Raw genomic sequence first — 19,130 nt, 5'->3', positions numbered from 1 at the left:
CTGAGTATTCTTCCCTTGCTTGATTCTAAAGTACGTGGTACTATTTTAAATACTTTTTTAAAATATCTCGTGTTGTTCATTCATTTGCAGCAAGTATTTTTTGTAAAGGCTTTTCACGGAAAAAAAGAACTTTACTACACGAGACATTCAACTCTGAAAGAGAAACCACCGTGGGGTGTTTGCCTGGTGTTGGCAGCCTTCATCTTGCCATCACTAAGATACTCCAAGTTACCACAGGCAGCCTTAAACAAAGGCCATCTCTACATGAAACAAATTTCATATAGTGGAAAAATTTTAAAGCAGCAATTTCTTGATGTTTTGGGGATCTTTAGGCACATTTGAGAGTATTATAAGGATTATGAATCCAATACACACACACACACTCACACACTCTCTCTCTCTCTCTCTCTGTCTCTCTAAAACTACTTGTAGCCCATTTATGAACCCCAGGATCACAAACCCTTGTTATTATATTCTCTTGTAAGGTCTGCAAATGACCAATTAGTAGACCATCAATTCCTTTTTTGCTTCATACAACATAAAGTTTATTCTTTCACTTTGTGTAAAGGAATGAAGGAAGGGGTTTGCATTAATGAGGTTCAGGTTTTCTACAATCTTTAACATACAGCACTTCCCAGCAGAGACCAGCAATTCATTTAATATTTATTTTCAATAAACCAGTTTTATACCAAAGAAGTAGATACAGAAATTCTCGGACTTTATGTGACCTAGACAGGAATCATTCCGTCTTTCGATCTCAATTAACAATTTATGGATCCTACTCAAAGCTAAGTATTGAGAGGAGGCAGGGCTGGGCAGGAGAAGGTCCCGTCCTTCGAAGGATACTGTAAACACGAAGCCCAGGAAGTGAAGAAGTGCCTCCCAAGCATGTTCCCGCTCTGGGTACACATCCAACTGACACACTTGTCGTGGCCGGTGCTGATCACCCACTCTGCAGCCAAGCTGAAGATGATCGCAGACACCCGGTTCTGATGAGCTGCAGGGACACAAAGGCAAAGAGTGCGCCCTTCGGGAAGAAATGTGACCTTCAGGATCAGAACTGGGGCTCCCCTTCTCGAGGCAGCTCGCCTGGAGACTCGGTCGAGAGAGCCCTGCCACAGAGGCGCCTGCATTCGGCAAGCAGGTGAATGGATTTCAGGTAATGCGCCTGCCCCAGCTCACTGTCACCGGCTTCCCATCGCCCTGCCCTCTGCCTCCGGGCAGGGACAGCAACCTGAAGCTCCAAATCAACAAAGTAATGTTCAAGAGGGACTGCAATAATAGCAGAGATCAGACTTTTTTTTTGCCGTACTCAAGAGAACATTTTTACTTCTAGAAATTTAACCATCAATTAGGTTCCCTGTGGAAAGAAAGCAGCAATCTTCTTAAAAGTGCAATGTTTTTTATAGGGTGTAATTTCAGTGTTTTGACCCTTGAGTATACACTGGCATCGTAAACAAGAACAACTACAATTTTCTGAAATTGAAGAATAGCATAAATATTTTGTTTCTGGAATAATTTCTGTTTGTGTGTAACTTCTATTATTTATAGAGACAAAGTATTTGTAAATTCTGTATTCCAAAATAATACCTGAGAATGAGCAAAGTGCTCTAGTACCGAACTTCTAGAATATTTGTATTTCCAGGTTGATTGTAAGTCACACTAAGGTAGTGACCTTTCTAGTTTTCATCTAGTACAGGAGGCTGCATGCAGCAGGTGTTTATAAGTGCCCAGTCTGATAAATGAAGTCAGAGCTAAACAGAAAAACCTGTGACTTGTTCTCAGCTATGTAAGCTGCTTTGGGAAAAACTGAGGGATTCTTTCTTACAAATTCATTAAAAAACACTACAACTTCCTGGAAATATGAGCAAAATAATGAAGACATTAATAAAAAATGACATATGGTCAATATTAAATAAAGCTTAAATAATTTTTAAATTGAGAACTATTTTGACTATCAAACTGGCAAAAGAGCATTTATAAAAAGCAATGTTGTGAAGACTCAGAGAGTGGCATTCTCAACCACCACCCATGAGATTGTGAAAATTTACACTATTGCTGGGAAGAGGTTTGCAAAATAAATCTACAGCATTACAAAATTTTGTAACATTTGACCCAGTTACTCCACTTTCAGGATCTGTCTTAAATAGAAATAAGCAGTCAAAGGATTAGAGTAACAGTCAAGGCCACACACATACACACACACACATGAAATACATACACATAGATATAGATACATATACACTGCCATGTATGTTAGTGTTATCAAAAAATAGAAGCATTACGCATGCTCAAAAATAGAATAGTTAAATTAAATCTGATACATGCATCCAATACAAAATTTTAAATGTTAATAGGTAAAGGGTGGTCAATATAATTGGAGTATAATTACATAACAGGAGTAACAGAACTAAAAAGTTAGAAGGAAAACCTAATTTTCATCACAAAAGATTGTGTCCTGGTTTTGTGTGTATATACCTATATGTATACAGATGCAAGTGTGTCGATGTGCTTACAATTACCTGGGTAGGTCTTGATAAAGTTCATTTTATTAAAATCTTCAGAAACGTGAAATTCCTAAAAGTAAACACATACAGTAAGACAACAGTTATGGTTCTATAAACAACTGATACTTAACTTTCAAAACAAACTAAAATCCAAAAAGAACTGTCACCAGACTTGAGACTCAAGATCAGCTACAGAAGAAGAATATGGAATTGCTGCTTTCACTGGACCTGCGTTCAGGACACCATTTCTTTCGGGGACCAGACCAAATGACGAGAGTGCCGCCGACCAGCACAGCATTTTGGGCCAGTTCTCCCTCCACAAGTAAGCTCTCTGTGTTCCCTCTCCCTCTAACTGCGAAGGAGGCATCTTGTTAAGTTTGCTCTCTTAGCCACACTAAAAATTCTTCAAGATGATATACATATGAAGCAAAACTACCAACATCCATTACTGACAGTCCTCAGCTATGATGAAAATAGGGCACTGGGTATCTCATGTAAGGGAGAAATTAGACATATTTTATATGCAAACACATGACAAAAGGGAAATTTAGAGATTGTGAGTGGTTTTCTTCCCTTTTTATACTCCCATATCTTCCAAGTTTTCATAAACCAGTACTTTATAAGTTAGAAAAAATAAAAAGTATATACTTCTTAATGAAAAAATGAGCCTCAGCATAAAACTAAGAAGATTAAACTCAAGGAAATGCACTAATTAAGAATCTTTTGACCAGGGCTAACTGTGAAGCTCTTAATGCTCTAAGTAACACAGACATTATGAATTGCTGAGTGATCAGGTTGGAAAAAAACAAACCCACAGAGGAATATCAATTCCTCATTTGTCAGCTTGGTTTTGCAAAGTACAAACATGCATCGGCATTGTGTATTTACTCATCTGTATTGGGTGGAAGCTCAGTAGCTAACTAATGATAAACTGGACTTCACTGTCCTTCCCACTGAAGAGCTGCATTTTATATGCTGTCCTATAACTGCAGAGTCTACCCTTGAACCAGGAGCCACAAGAAGAGTCCCTAAAGAAATAAATGTACAACCACTGCCACCACTGGAGAGACAACCTGAGGCTTATGCTTCATGTTCTTGTTACACATGGATATGCACATCACCACGGTATTTCCCAACATTTCAAGGAGGAGGAAAGTGAGAACGCTGGCACTACCACATGATGCATGCCCAGCAGCCCCAGGCAGATGGGCACTGAGCTCCTCTCCCAACTCCACAGCCCTGTGCCACCTGCCCACTGCTGAATGAACTGCCTGGGCACACAGCCTGTCCCTTCTGCTGGCTCCTTCCTTCTTGGCCCTTAAACACGCTCAATGCTTCTTCTATGTTCATTTCAAAAACAAAACAACAACAGAACTCTTTTGACATACCTTAACTTTCTTTGACCCACTTTTTGACCAAAAACTTCTCTAAACATCAGCTCGGTCACTAAATTCAGAGCCTTGAGCTCCTCATCCCCAGCTGCCCTTCAATCCGCCACATACCACGGCACTGCCAGCACGCACAGGAAGGGCTATCCTGCGACTACCTGCTGCTGTCTAATTGCTGGACCCAAGCCTCTTTTCCTGTCCTGATCTCATCCTCTCTCTGCTGCCCCAGGACATTTCCACAACACCTGAAACTCACTGGCCCCCTGGCTTCCATGGGCACACAGTCCTGGCTGGCGCCCCTCCTACTTTGTCCTTTCTGCTTCCTTCTCCCCTGTGGGCTCCCAGGCCTCTGACCTTCCATTAAATATTGATATTCCCCAGGGGATGTGACCTTGGCCCTCTGCTTTTCCATATCTACCTGCTATCCCTAGTTGATGCCAGCCACTGCGGTGTAGTTTCCACTGACACCAAGATTCAGAGAATTCTCAAACCATCGGTGCACACCAAACCCTTGAGGTTCGGGCTCACGCACCCAACTGTCCATTCATTCTATGTCAGTATCTTTTCTTAGAGGGCAGCTCACCACTCGCCAGCATCCTGGCAAGAAATCGGGAAACCCTCTTACCCTGCTGTGCACTAAACACCCCCTTCCAATCAGACACCAAGCCCTGCTGCCCAGATAGTTCCTGAAGCAGCCACCTCCTCGCCAGTACTCCTCCGGTGCTTCAGTCTCGGACTGGGCCCTGAAATGGCCTAACTGGCATTCCCCACGTTCAGCCTTGCCCCCCAAGCCCACCTTCTACATTCTGACCCTCAGCTGAACAAACAGAACCCTGAGTCCCCACCCTTCCCTGCTTAATGATCCCCAGCAGCTTCCCTTCCCACTGTGGTTCCTGACCACACATGACCCTAAGGTTCACCCAGAGAATTTGCTAAAATAATAGATTCCCAGGCCCCTCCCTAGTGATTCTGAAGCTATGACTCTAGCGTGGAGCTAGGGACTATGTTCCCTAGATGACACCTGACCACGGAAGCCTGAGAAAGTCTGCTCAGAGTGGAGTCTAGCTCCTTAACTCTCATGCTACGGTCAGCATTTCCCCTTCTTCCCAGTCTGGGGTCCCCACCAACACCAGTCCTAAGTGCTGGAGTCATTCAGGACTCAGGCCTGGGCCCTGTCTTCTCATTCTCTCATGGAGGGTCACAGCCATCCACATGGCTTGAAAAATGCCCCACGTGCTGAGGCCTCCCGCCTAGGCTCCCGCTGGGCTCTGGGCCTGCATTTCCAAGGCCAACTTCACATCACCATCTGATGCCTCACTGTGTCCCAACTGTACCGCGAGCTCCTCAAGTCCCCTTTCCCCCCGAATGCTCCCTTCCTGCACACCTGCAAGCCTTTCTCTCCTCAGTAAGTGATACCACTGTCCACCCAGTGACTCAAGCCAGAAACCTGGCTATCACCTGACTTCCTCCACTTCCTCACCTCCTCACATCCGACCTGGCGCAGATGCATCTCAAATCCATCCGTTCTGTCCATCCTCACTGCCAGTGTCCTCCCACCCAGATGTTGCAACAGGAACCTTCCACGTCTGCTACCCCTCAATCCACTTTCCCACAAGCAGCCAGCCAGAGACATCTTTTAAAAACGTAAATTATATCATGTCATTCGTCTGCTGAAAGCCTAGTAAGACCTTCCCACAGCACTGACAATGAGCCTTAACACTTCACCCAGACCTACAAGACCCTGACGGGCTTAGCCTCAGCCCACTTCACCTATGGCCTCTTGGTCCCCAGCATGGCTCAGACCATCCATCCACGATAACCTCCTCCAAGTGCTCAACCAGAGATCTTCCCCCATCAGGTCTTCATCCATGCGTTCACTTCTGGAAAACTCCCACTGGCCTGCTGGGCTGGCTCCTTCCCACCCTTCAGGTCTCAGCTGAAATGCAGCATCCCTGGAGCAGCCTTCTGACCACCCTGTTCACTCAGGGCCACACACTGCACCTGCTCATGTCTCCATGGCACCCAGCACACCTTGCAATTTGATGTTTACTTGTATGTTACATGTCCTTCCCACTAGACCATAAGCTCCCTGACAGCATGGACCACGCTTACTTTCTTTTCAGTCAGCCCTCTGCACCACACTGAAGCCTAAAGATTTGAATGCTAGGCTGTCCATGGCCTGCTCCAGCCCCCTCTTCAGGCTTAGGTGTTTGATGCTAATACGTACTTCACTATTGTTCCCTGCACACCCTGTGACTTTAAAACCTCTCTGCCTCTGTGGCCCTTCTCCACCCTCTCTGCCTGGTTAACCCTAGCCATCCTCTATGACTTGGCACATTAAAAAGCCTTCTTGGACCCTCTAGAGTGCAGCTGGCACACCCCGCATCTGTGGGCTCCGTGGCTGTGTTCACTGCACAGTTTACACTCAGCGAACCCCCATGGGCTAAATCTGCTTTATTGCTTCTATTCTGTAAAGCAGGGCTATTCACAGTGAGGTCTGCAGACCACTGGCCCTGATGAGAGAAGTAGAGAAATAGGAAGTGAGTGTTCAGAAACTTTTACAGCAATTCAGTATCGTTAAGACACCAAGTATGAAATCTGAGGATTTTCTCATTCAACACTGTAATATCAGAAATATCAATCCAACAAACTAAACCCAAAGCAAACAGAAGGAAGAAAATAACAAAAATAGACTTGAAATAAACAGAGAATAGGAAAAACAATAGAGAAAAAGTCAATGAAACCAAAGTTCTTTGGAAGGACCCACAGAATTGACAGCTCGAATGATGAGGAAAAAAGAAGACTCAAACTACTAAATGCAGGAAGGGGGGCACGTAATTATTAACCTTACAAAAACAAAAAGGATTGTAAAGGGCTACTATGAACAAGGGTATGCCAACAAGTTAAATATGCTGGATGACATGGACAAATTCCCAGAAAGCACAACAAACACTGACTGAAGAAGGAATAGAAAATCTATACCAAGTAAAGAGATGAAGCTAGTTCTCAAAAAACTTCCTACAACAGAAAGACCAGAACCAGATAGTTTCACTAGTAAATTCTTACAGGAAGTCTCAGTCTCTTTACAACCCAACAAGCAAAAGAGAGAAAGAAGAAAAAGAACAACAACAAGAATAAAGATATACAAATACAAGTACATGAGAAGATGCTCAACGTTAGTCATCAGGGATATACAAATTAAAACCATAAATGCAATACCACTTGATACCCAGCAGGATGGCCATAATAAAAAACAAACAAACAAATGACGTAACAAGTGTTGACAGTGATGCAGAGAAACTGGAACCCTTATTCAGTGCCGGGGGGAATGCAGAATCATACAGTCACTTTGGAAAACAAATGTTTAAAATAGGCAAATCTCTGGACTCAGGAAGCAGATGAGTCATGGCCAGGAGCTGGGGGAAGGGGGATGGGGAGTGACTGCTAAAGAGTGTGGGGTTTCTTCCGGGGAGGAGGGCAGTGATGAAAAATGTTCCGGAATTAGAAAGCGTTAATGGTTGTATAATCTTGTGAATATACTTAAAAAACCACTGAATTGCACAATTTAAAAGGGTGATTTTTATGGCATATGAATTTTATCTCAATTTAAAAAAGAAATGTATGTATACACATACCCACAAAAATACCAATATATAATAAATTGGAAATTTAAATATCTAGTCCATTGTCAAAGATAGTTTGAAAAGCATTGAAGACCTGGTCTCACACATACACACACACACACACACACACACACACACACACACGGAGGCTCGCACACACACAGACACACACACACACGGAGGAACACACACACGGAGGCTCGCGCACACACACACACACACACACACACACGGAAGCTCGCACGCACGCTCTCCACCACAGTCTCTGTGCCCCAGCCTCCTTCCCAGTTCAGGGATGGGCTGCCACGGGTCTCATATTCACAGTGAGGCTGTGCTTTGTGGGCTAGCCTGAGCACCAAGCCATCAGTCAGGACAGCATTCTGAGTTCCATGGAACTAGTTTAAAATTAAGGATGAATTAAAATTAATCCATTTTGGGGCCTAATATCTGTAAGTAGTTAAATATTTTTTATGCCAAACAATCAGGCATTCATTGCTAACTTTATTTAAACTGCCCAATGGGAGTACACACGGGGTAGTCAACATTAAGAATATACTCTGGAGGCTACCTACCATTACGGCTCCGTTATCCTGGCCCACAAATATCCGTCTGCTATCGTGATGGTAAGCCATAGCAGAGCTAGGAGCTGCCGGGAAGACAAAGAGCACATTACCAGCAAAGCTAAGCATTTTAAGTCATTGTTCGTAGTACGTTATCAAAAGGAACTATACAACTGAGGTGTAAAGAAGAGGGCAAAATGTTTTGTAAAAAAATGATTGAAGATTGAAAATGCTATTAAATTGCTTTCTGTTGTTTTAGTTTAAAATTTCCTACTTAAAAAACTTTCTAAATTGTTTTTATAACTTTGGGTGAAGCGAGCCAGCATGAAGTTTTATCTGATTGAAACTCCTACCTCTGGGCTGGTAAGGTCTGGGAACCAGCGCGAATAGTGGGTGATCTGCTACCCAAACTCAACAGGTCATCCTGCCTCTGCCCCCATGCTGGACTGGTGGAAGAAGGGGTTCCCAGCACCAGAATTTACACTCCATGGCACATGTGAGCAAGCTAGGAAAGCTATTTTGGGATTACTTTTTATCCCAATGGTCAAAAAATGTTCGCTTTTGCAATGACACATGCACATCACCCCAGTCTGTAGTAACTGGAGTTGTGAGGCACAGACACATGTCCTTGTCCACAACAGTGTATGTGACAGGGATAGCACCTGCTGCTTCTCACATATCTCTCTCCCAGAGAGCACAGGCCAGAAAATGAGTTTCAGAAAGGGGGGACTCTACATGGCCTCTTTCTGCTATGAATCAGAACTAAAGTGATTTAGAAAATGGAACATTTGGCAAAAGAAATGTTCAGGTTTACTTCAGCCTGAAGAATTCCTAATTGACCTGGAATAACCACAAAAAGGAAATGCATGGCAGGAAAAAAATGAAACAAATGAGTTTATTTTGAAATAAAACAATTTATAAAAAAGTAAAAGAAAGAAAAATCTTATAAATGAAGTCATTTAAAATAGTTTAAAATTCTCTCTCTCCAATGGGCTGACATTCTCCACCGAAGGAAGAAAGTAAACGGTAATACTGGATTGCACCCAAAGGCACAAATACAGCAAGCTGTGTGATTCGTTATATAGAGACTGTACCGGCAGCATCCAGAGAGACAACTAGCTGAAAGGCAGGTCCCATAACTGTCTGAGGGACACAAACCACTTAGAGGTGAGTACAAGCCTCTATGCCCTTATCTACCACGTTGATGTTGGAGACTGCAAAGAATATTCAAGTTTAAGAACTATAACCACAAACATCTATGGTATCTTCATACAAAGATCTGTTATAATCATGTATAGAATTCTCTTTGACAGATAAAGTCACACTGTAATTTCAAGAATTGTCATCATTTTTGCTGACTTTTCAGCTGGTACCAAACCTTAATGCTTTTGTTTTAAGCCTCCTTTCAATTCTTATTATGCTCAACCCTGTAACAGCTGTAAATAAATATGCAAAATGTCTCATTTGTGCAAAGACTACACTGTGCTAAGTAATTTTATAAATCTAGAGAATTCTTACACTAAAAAAGAAAAAAAAAAGCTTCCCTAGATTATTTGTTTTGTATATAAAGATGTTTTGATTTTTTTCCTTAAAAAGGAATTTTAGTGAGAAAAAAAAATTTTTTTTTAAGTTTGGATATTTAGTTTTATAAATAAGCCAAACACAAATCATCTTTCAAGTCAGTGGCCTTTTAAAAAGGTATCATTGCAGTCCAAAATCATATGCTTATAACTCTAGTTTGGTAAATAAATAAAGTTTTTTGGAATATAGCCACACTTGTTTATGAATTGTTTATTAGCTTTTGTGCGTCAATGGCAGAGTTGACTAGTTGCCACACAGATTGGCCCTCAAAGTCTAAATATTTAATATCTGACCCTTTGCAGAAAAAGTCTGTGGACATACCCCGTAACTGTGATGGGTAGCACAGCGTGGAAGCAGACACAGGGACTGGAATTCCAACCACAAGCAGTTGGGTTAACCCCTCTGGCCTCAGTTTCCTCATCTACTAAATGGTGAAAGCATCACCTACTTTGCCTAGCTATTGTGATGATTTCATAAAATATTTTTTAAAAAGGCATAAGGCATATAGTAGATACAGAAACTAAGAGTTACCTTTTCTCTGCAGCTAAAGCAGACTCTGAAAGTTACTTCTGTTATGTGAGCAGATGTTGCAAACAGTAATGGGAGTACATACAGCGATGTACTAAGGTCTCGCGTACTGATCACTGTTAAGTCACAAGGAACAATTTAAAGTGATGGATGACCACTACAATGTCCTAAATTGGGTAATCTGCAGTTTTTAGAACCAACACAGCACTTTTCTTCTCATATTTTGGATTTAATTTTAAAATAAAAGTAATTTTAAAGCAGACAAGCAATTATTTTTCATCATTTATTCATCCTGTTTTCTTCTGGCAGCGTTCTTGCAGTTTTATCAGAGGAAGGCAACATCGGGAAGCAACAAGCGAATATGCGTAGGTGCAAACGTGTTGGCCACCCACAGCAGAGACGCTGAGCCTGTTCCTTCCAGTTTTTACTGATCTTCCCAGCCAGGTGTTCTGGGAGCAGCTTTAGAAGGATACAGGTAAGCTAAGTTAGCAAGGGATGGCAACAGAGAGCCAAAGCCATGCACCCAGACCTAAAAGCCAAGGAAGACTGCACGCTTGCTTCTACCGCAGGCAGGGGAGGAGAAACTCATTACAAAGCTGTGGAGAAAATATAAGCTGAGGAGTAACCAAGCTAAACCCAGGACGAAATCCACCTGAGTCTCTCTCTCTCCTATGAACATGAACTCCAGGTTTGAGGACTTGAGTTTAAGCTATGGCCGAAACATGACATGTGGGGGAATCTTTATACCGGTGAGTCAAAAAGCCTACTTCATGTTCACTGAATGATTATCAGGACAGAGCGCTGACCAGCCTACCTGAGCTGTGAGCGGCAGGTAGAACAGATGAAATCCTGATTAACTACTGAGTTTTGTGAAAATAATTAAAGGATCCAAACACTGCCTGCACATTGGAATATATGTACAAAGGAGAAATTGCTAGGCAGGAAAGGAGGTGCTTGGAGGGATGACTCAAACTGGTTATATGGCATTTGCTAAATAATTTGGCTGTTCTGTGTTTATACTCTACTGCCTCTGGAGTAACTTTGAAGCAAGCTGTGATGGGTGTCAACAATGTCTGCAACAACTGGCAAGAGATGTTTTGAAGAGTATAATGGTCTTCAGTAGTAACAAAATATCCAGCTTGCCACTAAACCCTTTCTCTTCTCCTGGGGGCTTCTCTGAATATTGAGACCCTTAACAGATGAAAAGCCCTCATTAAGGACTAAAACCTCAAGGAAACGAGCAGCTACGCTGCCCTCCAGGTGGCTAGTCGAGGTAGCAGGATTCAACCCCAGCTTGGGCTGGGTGGTGTCCAGACAGCCTCTGCAAGGCTTTCTTTTCCAGCAAGGGTGGAGGAAACGGGTAGGAGAGAAAGAAGGCAATGCTTAGGTTTACATGAAGGGCTAGAATTTAAATCTAATTTTGTGTCACTACAATTCCGGGCTGTTTTAAAATCTCAATGCAAACTTTACCTTTAGATAAACTTTTAACTTTATCTTAAAGGTTTATTTTTAGAACGTATTTAACTACTGAGAAAATTCTCTACTTAGCAGGTGTTGCACCTTGGACCACATACCTCAAGAGTACCCGGGGGCTGTGCAAAGGTTGGGCAAGGGCTGGTGATGAGGGCATAGGAGTGTACAGAGCCCATGTTTAGTGTCCATATCAGCTACTACTAAGCCCAAAGTCACGAGCCAAAAAAAACCCCACAAAGGAAAACCTGGGTAGGGGGAGGGGTATGCCCTTTTCCTTTTTTTTCCCCAGTTTTTTACTCAAATTTGCTTCAGTTAAAGCCAGTAGACCCAACTTCCTTTGTAAAAGAAAAAGAGTTTTCTTACAGTTCAGCCAAGCCTGTAGGAGGTATTAGGCAACTAAAAAACTCATTTTGAAATCTAGCACTTTTTAATCAGACATTTTGCAATTTAAATCATCAAAGATGTTAGACACATTTTCCTCAAGTGTAATTAGTTCAGCTACTCACAGGCCATTGTGTGGTAAATGCTGGGCCAGTACTGACCGCTGTCTCTTTTTAACCATACTCGGATGGTTCTGTGGAGAAAAGAAAAAAAGTTGTCTTTCATAATTTTATCTTCTTTTGTGCTCCAGGAAACTTACTCTTTTTATTTTCAATACTATTGTTCAACTGACATTATAAAGTCAACCAATTGGGCAAATTAGACAAATACACACACACAATGTATAGTGTATTACATATGGTACATATATGTACACATATTATATAAAGTTACATATAGTGTGACCACATGTGGTAAGTTACACAGTAGCTAGGAGTCAGGATTTCCAATAATTTTAGTAACATGGGAAACGTTCATTATATAATAACATACAAACAAAACTGAAAACTATCAACTGCTTTTCTTGGTAAAAACAAATTGTGCAAACTCGGTTGCTTGACGTCTGAGCTAAATGAGGAAACTAGTAGATATAAGTGGAAAAAGCCTGTGGAAAGCTGGGAGTTGCAAATACAATACGAGCCCACGCTGCTGCTCGCTGACCACTGACTGCCAGTCCTGACGCCCCCGGAGGAAGCCAGTCCACGCCAGGTCTCTGGGCCTCTTTCATCATAACACACACAGGGAGGAGAGTGAGGATATCCTGCACACGGCCAGGAAAATGACAAGATGACTAAAATAGCCCAGTTTAATATGGTGGCTCATCTCCTCAGAACAATGAGCAACACCGAGATGCTCCTCTCACACCTCAAAGCTCTGGGCCTCCTCGTCGGGGTCCCCAGACACCCACTGCCTCTTCAGCAGCAGCTGTGCTCCGCCCTGCAAAGACTCCCAACTCTCACTGTCCCTTACTGTCAGCTCTGTCACGATCCTTCCTGTATTTCTAACAGCACACAGCCAGCACAGACCTAAGCCTAAACCTTTACAGCCCTGACCTAAAATACATTAGAACCAAGTGTTGACAGTATGGGTTTCCATTGCATCTTAAGTTCAAGACAGTAAGACTGGTCACTGAGGATAAAAATTAGAACAGTGGTTTCTGCTCGGGAGCAGGAGAGAATGCAAAGGGCTATGGGGGAACTTTCTAGGGTGACGGCAAGGCTCCGGGGAGCTGATTACATGGGTGTGTGCTTCCCTCAGAACCTGTCCAACTGTAATTAAGATTTATCCAATCACTGTACATAATTATTCTGCAATGAAAGAAAATAAAGACTAGATGTTGACCTTCCTTCATCCAAGTAAATAAGACGGCCTCACAGCATCGTGGGCATGGCACCATGCTGTATGTGACCTGGACACAGCTGTTTGCGCCACATGCCGTCTTCCAGCTCCACTGGCTGGTCATAGTGCAAAGTTTGCCAAGGTGAGTCACTCAGTCTTTCTCTACATCCTACACCTGATCACAACTGGCTGGACCAGAAATGGGTGTCTGACTCTAGCTGGATCAATTGGTTCCTTCCTTGGGCAACTGGAAACCAGACAAAGAAAAATAGCTTCCACTATGTCTCCAGTAGTTGAAATGGCTGTTTCTGGTGGTACGTTTGCAATTTGGACTGGAGAATTGTGCATCAAAAAAAGGGAAGGAATGAAGCTGACCTACGGAAAGGAGCAGAAATGAGCTGAAGAGTCCGGGTGGAGAGTCTCTTAGAGCAGCTGCTCTGAGGCCAAGTCATTGCCCTAGACTTGGGTTCTGTGGCAGACAGCCCAGCATCCTCATCATAAACACCCTCAGCAGCTTACGCCAGCCTGAGTTATTTCTGTTGTTTGCAGCCAGGCAGGTACTAACACACTATGTTTGCACAAGACACCACGAAGAGCCCTAAACACAGGCTCCTCATTCAAGCACTATGAAACAAGCTCCTTTATAACAAGGGTCGCAAGACAAGACAAGCAGGCAGACTTTTTTATGGCTTTTTGAGACAGATAAAGTCATTTTTGTGACAGGAAGTTCCAGAAAGTTCAATTTCACATCCAAAATTAAAAGAGAGAGAGGGAGATCAGATGAAAGCATATATGAACAGGCCTATAATTTTCAATTTGTAATTCAACATCTTAAATTAAACTTTAACAGTCTTTGAGGTAATATTTAAACCACTCTGCAATCATGTGTGGGTTTTTGGTTACCGTTCATGATTACTGGGCTGTCTTTTTTCACAAACCTCAGAGGTTAAAACTTTTTCATGATACGAATCTTTCAAGTTTGGGAACATTTAAATCAAGTTATGAAAAGTACTCAGTGGGAAAATGTTCAGGATATAATGGTAAGTGAAAGTGCTATACAAAAACTGGTAAATGCAGTATGAAACCAACTTTATTTTAAAATCTGATCAAACCTCTTCATCCAACTTCCAATTAACAGGAAACACAGAGAAGCACCATCACCACCACCACAGTGGTACATTCAGCAAAAAGCAAGACCACTGAAAATTCTACAGCCAAGTGACTCAGTTTCTTCTACAAATAATTTGCAAGGGGAGGAAAATTAGAGATGGAGGAATATGGTTAATGAGGTTTAAGAGACATAACAAGCAATCACAATGTGCAGACTTACTTGGATCCTGATTCAATCAAACTGTGAAATATACACATTATAAAACAACTGAAAATATGAATACTGACTAGGTATTTGATGATATTAAAAAATACTGCTCATTTCTTCAGGTGTGATAATGGTGTGGGAGATTTTTGCTTATGTATTTGTTGAGAAGCAACAATTCCTAAATATGACACTGGCCCTCGTTCTCTGTCCTCAGCATGCCCACCATGGTCTGGCCCTTATCACACCTGTGCAGTGCAGTCCCCTCTCAGGTTACCTGGTGAGCTCTTCCCTCTGGCCCACCTTAGGCATGTCAGCTACCAGCTACATCAGTAAATACATCACACATCCCACTGCTCAGAGCCCACCAGTGGTTGGATGTCTCAAATCAGGGGTTTAACCAACACGCCTAGTGCCTCTGACTCTCTGACCTGGGTCCTGCATCCCAGCAAGTGGCCAGCCTTCAGTGCCCCAAACACACGCGGAGCTCAGGTTATGCGCTAAGCTCTCCCCCAACCCGGCCAACCTACCAGGACGTTTTCTTGCAGGCAGAGGTTTATCTGGGCATATAGCAGAATGGATACCATGTCAGCATGACTCCCTCACCTAAAATAGTCAGTAGAAGCTTCTAACAACTGTCCATAAGCCTGTATTACTAATAGGACATTACATTATGTTGATGATATTTTATGTTACTTAATACAGAATGCTTATGGATATACTTCATTACTCATATTCAACTTAGGGGATGAAGCCAAAGGATTGTAATAAGTTAAAGGCCAACTTGCAGCTAAGCATTAAGTCAACTCAAGGCCTCCACTCCACTTCCAGAGACACAACTGCAAAGGCCAAAGCACCTGAAGTTTAGGGCATCGCCAAGTGCTTTGTTAATAAGCTCCCTGGCCCTCAGTCACGTAAGGACCACAACGGGGTTAAACCTGCTAGCTACCTACCTGTTTGTTCTTCTAAGGGTCTGACTGACACATTCTAAAATCCGTCAAACCCACCCCAAAAGTTTGGGTCATGAGTGCGTAGGCGGCTCAATGAAGGACTCAGTGGCCATGTGCTTCCCCGTGTCCTCTCGAAAGAAGAGCAACACTCAGAGAGCAGGGAAGTTGGCCACAAGGGGGGACCTGAAAGGTTATTTCGTCCATCCAATCACCTGACCTGGAAAAGCCACATTTTCATTTCACGCAGCTAACCCAAGATCAAAATGGACAGCACCTAGACCCCCACATTTTTTAAATACAGCATTATGTCCTCTGGAGCACAAACATCAGTCCTACAGTGTCGTCTGCACGCAGCCAACACACTAGGAAGCTGGCAAAATTCTCTCATGAGATGTTTCATTTGAAGAATGTCTATCACATCCAGGCTGAGAAAAGACCATCCTGCTTGGGAATTGGGCTCTAAATCAGGCACTCGACTTCATGGCCGGCGCTACCTCTCGTTCACACCTTCTATCTGGAATTCCCTTCCTTCTCTTTTTCAAGCCGCACATACTCTTTCCCTTCCATAGACAATGCTAAACTCTCCAATTTCCAGATTAAATGAAAACAATGGTAAGTTTAGCCCCTAACACTCCGCAGCTCCCAAGAACTTACATATTAAACAAAGTCGTATAATTTCTACTAAGTAACATAGGAATTTGTTTTATCTCGTGTTCGGCATGTCTTATTTGGTTAAACAAATGGTTGGAAAAATGGGCTGCTTATTTTTAAAAATTCACAAATTCCACAGATCAAAAAATTTACTATTCAGTACTTGGAAGCAGACTCTACTATTCAATAAATTGAAAACAACACAGCACAGTTGAGTAACACTTTACAGGAGCAAATTATTAAAAATTCTAGGATGCTACTAATAAACCATATAATCACCAGTGTCAAGATCAGATGGTTTTATTTACAAAAAGCAGTTTCTCTTGTTTAGATGAGTATCAAAGCTGCTCCTCACACTGAAATAAAATAAAACAGCTTAACTTATCTTTAATATTTTGACATGTTTACACCCACTCACCTAAACTCATTTTATGTTTTTCTTGCTGTTTGTTCTACCCCTTTTTTCTAGTGGGTGGATTTTCATATTCCAAGACTATGCCAATCTGAAAAAAAAAGTCTTTCCTTAAAACCAAAACCTTAGAAATATGTTCATCTTTGCCAGCCTCAATTTTTAAATTATTTTAAACAATAGTCTGATATTTTTCCAAAAAGTACTTGGAAAGGAAATGTGTCATTTTTTTTGGAGACATATAACTGTTTTCCAAACATCATGCTACTACTATCCCTGTGGAGGGCTCTACCATTAATCTCCTTTGCCCTCCTAGCTAGGGAACGATGAACTTACATATAGCTGCACTATTTCTCACAGACAGATGAAAACAGATATTTCTATGTAAGACTGTAATGTTAAGACATACATAACCACACTGCATGTACAACCCTGATATCACCTACCTGTCTACTGTTCAGCATGGTGGACAATCCACTTATTTTCTAGCTAAATGAAGTGCCAAGTTGGATTTCTTTATTTTAAATATTTCAGACTGAAATGTGTTATGTGTTGCTGTGCACAAGTGCAAAAAGGAACAGCTGAATACAATAATAAAATGCTATCTCCAAGGTTCTCACAATTTTTGTCAGATTTATAAATCAGAACAAACTTTTCGGCAAGGTTTTTATTCCATTTAGTGAGAAACGCATTTCCTGCATATTAATAGTAATAGTGACAACAGCAATGATAAATTGATTTAGGAATTCCAGGCTTGGCAATCCAAAGAAACTAATAGGAAAAACAAACTACACATTTTTAAGAGAGTTCATATGAGCATGATCCAAGGGAGTAAAAACTGGGGAAAATTTGTTAAATAATGACACAGGCTAATAACATATTAATTCAATAGCTTATACAACCATTAAAAAGTTATGAAGACCATGGAACTGTGAGAAAACGTTTATGAAATAGAAATTTTTTTTAAAAGCGTAATATAAATGACATAATTCAATTCCCTAACTATGCACGTCAGGCTGGGCATGGCAGGTGGGGAGGCTGGTGGGGGCAGGCAGAGGAGACGAGATGGGAATGCACACTTTGGAGGCAGAGGCTGACCCTGGCTCCTTGTTGGGGGTCCTGGAGCAGCTGCAAAGTGGTGGAACAGAGGCGCCGGCCTCCCACTCAGTGAAGCACTAACAAGAAGCCAGTAATCAAACCACCCCTCAGAAGCCCTGAGGCACTTAAGGACTTATTTTGTCTGATTTTTTTCAACTGCAGCTATCTAAAATGCTATAAGTAAAACCTGTCCACTGCCTAAGAATGTGTCCGTTAAATCACTGCCACTGAGAGCAAATAAGGTTAAGGAGTCAACTAGGAGTCAGACTTCAGCTCTGGGGCAACAGCAGGCATCAGAATCAGAGGCAACTTCAGGCACATTCTCAGAGACTCGGAAGATCCTCCCCCAGAGGACTATGCTGCCTCATACGGTGGATCCAGCCTGTGTCTGGAGCTCGTTCCGCTTCCACAGTCCGTTAGGGAATCCACTGCATCCAGGGAGGTCAGTGCAAAGGGTACAAGGAAGCCCAGGCCCAACAAGACCGGACGTAGCTGGATACTGGGCTGGAGGCACTGGGAGAACTGGACTTTGAGAATATCAATCCCTAGGAACAGAGCACAGGGGGGGCAGAACTGGGCAAAGAAATCGGTTGCAAAAAGGCACTGGACTGTTGGGCCTGAAAGATACAAGGCAATAAACCAAGCTTCTGCATAAAGGTGCCCCTGCTTAACTTCCTGACAGCAGCGAACTACAGTGTCAGGTAACACCACTTCCTGTATTCTCCACGCACATGAGGATTCAAGAAAAGCTTGTGGTCCCTTGGGAACATGATGCCATATCCTCAAGGCTAAGATGACAGCCAAGACCTCCGCTGATACCTAGGGAGGCAGAAGCAGCGAGAGAGAAGGTTCTAAAATCAAACAAACCAACATCAGTGCTGAATCCGATTTTCCAACTCTGTTTAGTTGTTTTGTCCAATTTTATTGCTCTCTTAGCAGATGATGAAAACTGACATTTCAAAACAGTACAAAAGTAAATAAATCAAGCAAAGTAGCTTTATTTGGTAAATAATAAGACTTTTTTTTAAGTCTTCTCAAAAAATTTTACATTTTATCCTCTAAAGCAGTAATTCCTAAACAATAAGGAAGCATTATTTTTTCCCCCAAAGAAATCCAAAATGTGGAGAAGTTTGGGTCTAACTTCAAAGCTCTCAGTTCAAAGAAATCCTGACTTCTGTGCTAAACAGGAACAGTGGTACTAACAAAAATCTCTCACTACCTCCAGGTTTAATCTAGTTGAGTTCACCTACAGTAAACAATATAACATGTAAGTGCTTATGGCACTACATTGCAAAAATGTGCCCATTACTTGACCTCTCCCTATATCC

The 19,130-nt window shown here is 42.2% G+C and overlaps 1 protein-coding gene across 2 annotated transcripts in view; it reads right to left on the bottom strand.

The window, feature by feature from the left end:
• WDFY1 (WD repeat and FYVE domain containing 1) overlaps positions 1 to 19,130 on the bottom strand; it is a 42,889-nt gene that overhangs the window by 14,816 nt on the left and 8,943 nt on the right. For both annotated transcript variants that reach the window (XR_012123492.1, XM_073218059.1), the window contains exons 2-5: positions 12,167 to 12,234; positions 8,091 to 8,164; positions 2,523 to 2,577; positions 847 to 997 (exon numbers count right to left, since the gene is read on the bottom strand). Coding sequence is in view for 1 of the 2 variants with exons in the window: in XM_073218059.1 (XP_073074160.1) it covers positions 847 to 997; positions 2,523 to 2,577; positions 8,091 to 8,164; positions 12,167 to 12,234 (348 nt within the window). In the remaining variant the exon portion in view is untranslated. The remainder of the gene's footprint in view (positions 1 to 846; positions 998 to 2,522; positions 2,578 to 8,090; positions 8,165 to 12,166; positions 12,235 to 19,130) is intronic.

This window comes from Manis javanica, chromosome 12 (genome assembly GCF_040802235.1).
Source record: "Manis javanica isolate MJ-LG chromosome 12, MJ_LKY, whole genome shotgun sequence".
Classification (NCBI taxonomy): Eukaryota; Metazoa; Chordata; class Mammalia; order Pholidota; family Manidae; genus Manis; species Manis javanica.
The sequence above is the reverse complement of the archived record's forward strand: the minus strand, read 5'-3'. Positions and strand labels throughout refer to the sequence as shown.